This window comes from Gossypium arboreum, chromosome 4 (genome assembly GCF_025698485.1).
Source record: "Gossypium arboreum isolate Shixiya-1 chromosome 4, ASM2569848v2, whole genome shotgun sequence".
Taxonomy (NCBI): Eukaryota; Viridiplantae; Streptophyta; class Magnoliopsida; order Malvales; family Malvaceae; genus Gossypium; species Gossypium arboreum.
In genome coordinates this window covers 115807677-115811464 of record NC_069073.1, presented here as the reverse complement: position 1 = coordinate 115811464, position 3788 = coordinate 115807677, and the positions used below count along the sequence as shown (strand labels likewise).

Here is a 3788-nt window from a genome sequence, read left to right as displayed (position 1 = left end):
TCTTCATTATGAAATCTCAATAAGCAAAGTATCTAGTTTTAAGTTTTGTAAAAAGAAAAGTTTTTCATAAGCAGTTAAGATAAGCTGATTTATCTAGCACTAAACAGAGACATCAAAAAGAACATCTGAATTTTGAGAAAAAAATAGAACTTTTAAGATATTCATATGAAGGCAAGAATATATGTATATATATTTGAAAAAAAGCTTCTTAACAAAAAAATTGGCTACTACCATGGCTACAAAGAAGAGCGTTGGGGACTTGAAAGAAGCTGATTTGAAGGGAAAGAAAGTGTTTGTTAGAGTCAATCTAAATGTTCCATTGGATGACAACTTCAACATAATTGATGACACAAGGATCCGTGCTGCTGTTCCCACCACCAAGTATTTGATGGGTCATGGCTCTAAAGTCATCCTCTCTAGTCATTTGGTACCTTTCTTTTATTCCTTTTCTTTAGATTTGATTTCTTTAATAAAAATTTTCTTTTGATCCCATACTGGGTTTTTGGGTTTCTGTTTGCCTTTTGATATATCTGCATGTTTTGATCTGGTGTTCATTGAGATCTTTATGGGTATTTGTGGTTTTGAGATTTATTTTTGATTGACTAAGCTAGATCTGTCTGAATCGGATGGAGGCAGCATCATCTCTGTTTTTTTGTTTAAATCTTTTATGTTCGATCTCATTTTCTTTTTAATTCTAAAATCACCGCATGGAGATAGTATTTATTGATTTTTGATACATCTAACAAGCATGTTCTGTGGCTGATATTTTCATAGTTGCTGTCTATTTTTAGCTTGTAAATTGGTACATCATTGTTTTCTCTTGATTCTGATTTTGAGCTTGGTTTATTATTTGCACAATTTTGGCAGCAATAGTTCATCTAAAACTATATAATTTCTTTGGCAAATGTTAAGGTAGAATGATTCTTTTCCTTATTCCATTAAATGATAGTCTAAGCTCTTAAAGAATATCTGGGGCACGGGATGAGTAGGTGTATGTTTTTGTTTTGTTTTGTTAGGATGAGCAACCCGAAGTACAAGGACCAGTAGTTTTGGTCTCAACTGAAAGAGGATCAACTATCAGTCCAATTGGTATTTCTGTGTGTGTGTGTGTGTGTGTGTGTGTGTGTGTGTGTGTGTGTTTTCTTATGATTTAAGGGTTTTTTCTTCATTGGATTTAGTTGAAAAATGGAATATATGTTCATTGCAGTACTTGGACTTGAGGTTTTAGAACTTTGATTTGCATGAAACTTTGACTTGCAGGTCTCTTTTTGTCTGTCTCTTACTTTGGAAATTGCCTCAAAATTTTACATATTAACTTGTTGATTGAAATGTGATAAAAAGTATAAAGGAAGGGTTTGTTATCTTGGCTATCAAATTTCTCCAGTTCTTCAATTCAAATATTGTCAGCCTTGCTTATTGGCATCTTTTTCAATGTGTTTGATATTCTAGGTAGCATTTATGTGGTTGATAATCCTTAATTCCCATACAAGTTATAATGACTACTTGAAGGGCATCAACTCCTCAATGAATTAATGATTTTTATTCTTGTTTACCTTTCCTTTTAATCTTCTCTTTGACATGATGTTTGATAGCCTAGTTTATTATTCTTCTTCTCGATCTCTAGGATTTCGCTAGGCATTGAAGAATTAGTCAAGAAGTCAAGGCAAGGAATATCGATGTTTATCTAATTTCCGGGCTTCGCCAATTGATCAATGTATGCAACTATGCTACAAAATGCTTGAAAGACCATCTCTGTTTTACTTTGTTCATTAAGGCATTCATGTGGTTTCATTTGCCCTTCCGATAAATGCAGATCTGAAATCACTTGCAATATTTTGATGATATTGAAAATAGAAACTTGAATGTAGGAAACTGGAAAACACGAAATGGCAATCCTTACTTGACATTAGATATTACACATGCAAAGAAATGGTGACTTCTGAAAAACCAATTAGATATAAAATTATGAAAGTGTGATATGGGTAATGTTGTCATCAGTAAGAATCATTGTACAGCATGTAGGTTCGTTACTATTGAGAGAGCCATGTTATTGTATATTAATATAATCTTCCAATGGTTAACCATTGGCCAACTACTGCCAGAAAATAGTTAATTGAGAAGCGTTTTTGTAGCCTGTTGCATCAATCCTTGGAATTCTGCAAGAAAACATTTTTGCCAATCAGCTGCTCTTTGGAAGTTCTGGGGAGTTTTTGGGATTCGATGCTAATGATCCCACTTTGAGGAGTGAAGGAAAAGCTACAGTTGTTCAACAAATAAGAAAGGTGAGTCTTGTGGCTTTTTTTGTATTGCCCGGCTAAAATTTCATTTTCCAAGTCTAACCAAAAAAAAATTCCAGGTTAAGGGATACAAGGCACTAGTCATGATTGGTGATGGTGCTACTGATCTTGAGGTTAGTAAATTCATCTTAACTTTCTTTAGATATAGTTAATCTTTAAGGTTACCATATAAATTAATTTTTCCTTCAATGCATTGGGTATCAATATATTAACGGTTAATGATTGCATTTAATATAAGAATATTGGGTAAAAGTATCATAGAGGCTTTTGTATTAAGAGCTAAATTGTATTTTGCCCTCTACTAAAAATGACTACTGAAGGGCATCAACTCCTCAATGAATTAATGATTTTTTATTCTTGTTTGCTTTCCTTTTTAATCTTCTCTTTGACATGATGTTTGATAGCCTAGTTCATTTTTCTTCTTACTGATCTCTAGGATTTCGCCCGGCATTGAAGAATTAGTCAAGAAGCTAAAGGCAAGGAATACCGATGTTTATCTAATTTCCGGGGGCTTCCGCCAAATGATCAATGTATGCAACTATGCTACTAAATGCTTGAAAGACCATCTCTATTTTACTTTGTTCTGTTAAGGCATTCATGTGGTTTCATTTGCCCTTCTGATAAATGCAGATCTGAAATCACTTGCAATATTTTGATGATGTTGAAAATAGAAACTTGAATGTAGGAAACTGGAAAACAAGAATTTAGAGAGAACTTGCCATAAAATTATGAACAATCTTTTTCTCATGAATTTGCAGTAAGAAATTAGAGAACTTGTTTCTCAGTTTGGAGCTTGAAAGTATTAGTCAAGAAATCAACAACTCTTATTCCTAACTTCAAATTACCCAAGAGTAAAAAATCCCATTAAATAAATCTGCAGGAGAGTTATACTTTCATGGTTAGGAATCATGAATAGGTAAAAGATGTTGTCTATATCATATGATGTTAGTTCTAAAAAAATCAAAAGTGCTGTTGAAGCTTAATCTTGTTTAAGTTATTAGCTGATTAAGGATCGTAATATACCAGTTTATGGTGGAAAAAAAGGTCAGCAATTTATTAACAGTTTATGCTAGTTTTAGTGTAAAGCAATTTGATTTTAATTTGTTTCATTTCTTTTTTATGTGGTGTAGGGAGTATGTTGGAATTCACAGTTCGAGATTTAGAGACTTTCTGCTGAAACCGGAGCTGCTTCGATCTATTGTGGATTCTGGTTTTGAACATCCTTCCGAGGGCAAAGTTTTAAACTCATGTCTGATGTTAACATTCGTGAATTCAATGAATTAAGTCATTTTGTTTTTCTTGCTTTTAGTGACTTATAATGGTGGGCAGTATACAAGTTTGGTGCTTTATTATTTTGATTTACTGTTTTGGATGAAGCATTTGTTGTTACAGGATATGCTTGTTAGTAATCTTTGAAATACTTTGCCTTCAAATTATAATTTTTCAACTTAATTTATCTAGACATGAAAGTCTTCAAAATTATCATAGCTT

General features: G+C 32.7%; 1 protein-coding gene across 1 annotated transcript; it reads left to right on the top strand.

The window, feature by feature from the left end:
- The first annotated feature begins 232 nt into the window (after positions 1-232).
- On the top strand, positions 233-2933 carry LOC108459519 (phosphoserine phosphatase, chloroplastic-like). Its single transcript, XM_053026806.1, has 5 exons — positions 233-427; positions 2133-2282; positions 2357-2410; positions 2702-2827; positions 2928-2933. The coding sequence occupies exons 1-5, from the start codon at positions 233-235 to the stop codon at positions 2931-2933; spliced, it is 531 nt and encodes a 176-aa protein (XP_052882766.1).
- Positions 2934-3788: the final 855 nt, after the last annotated feature.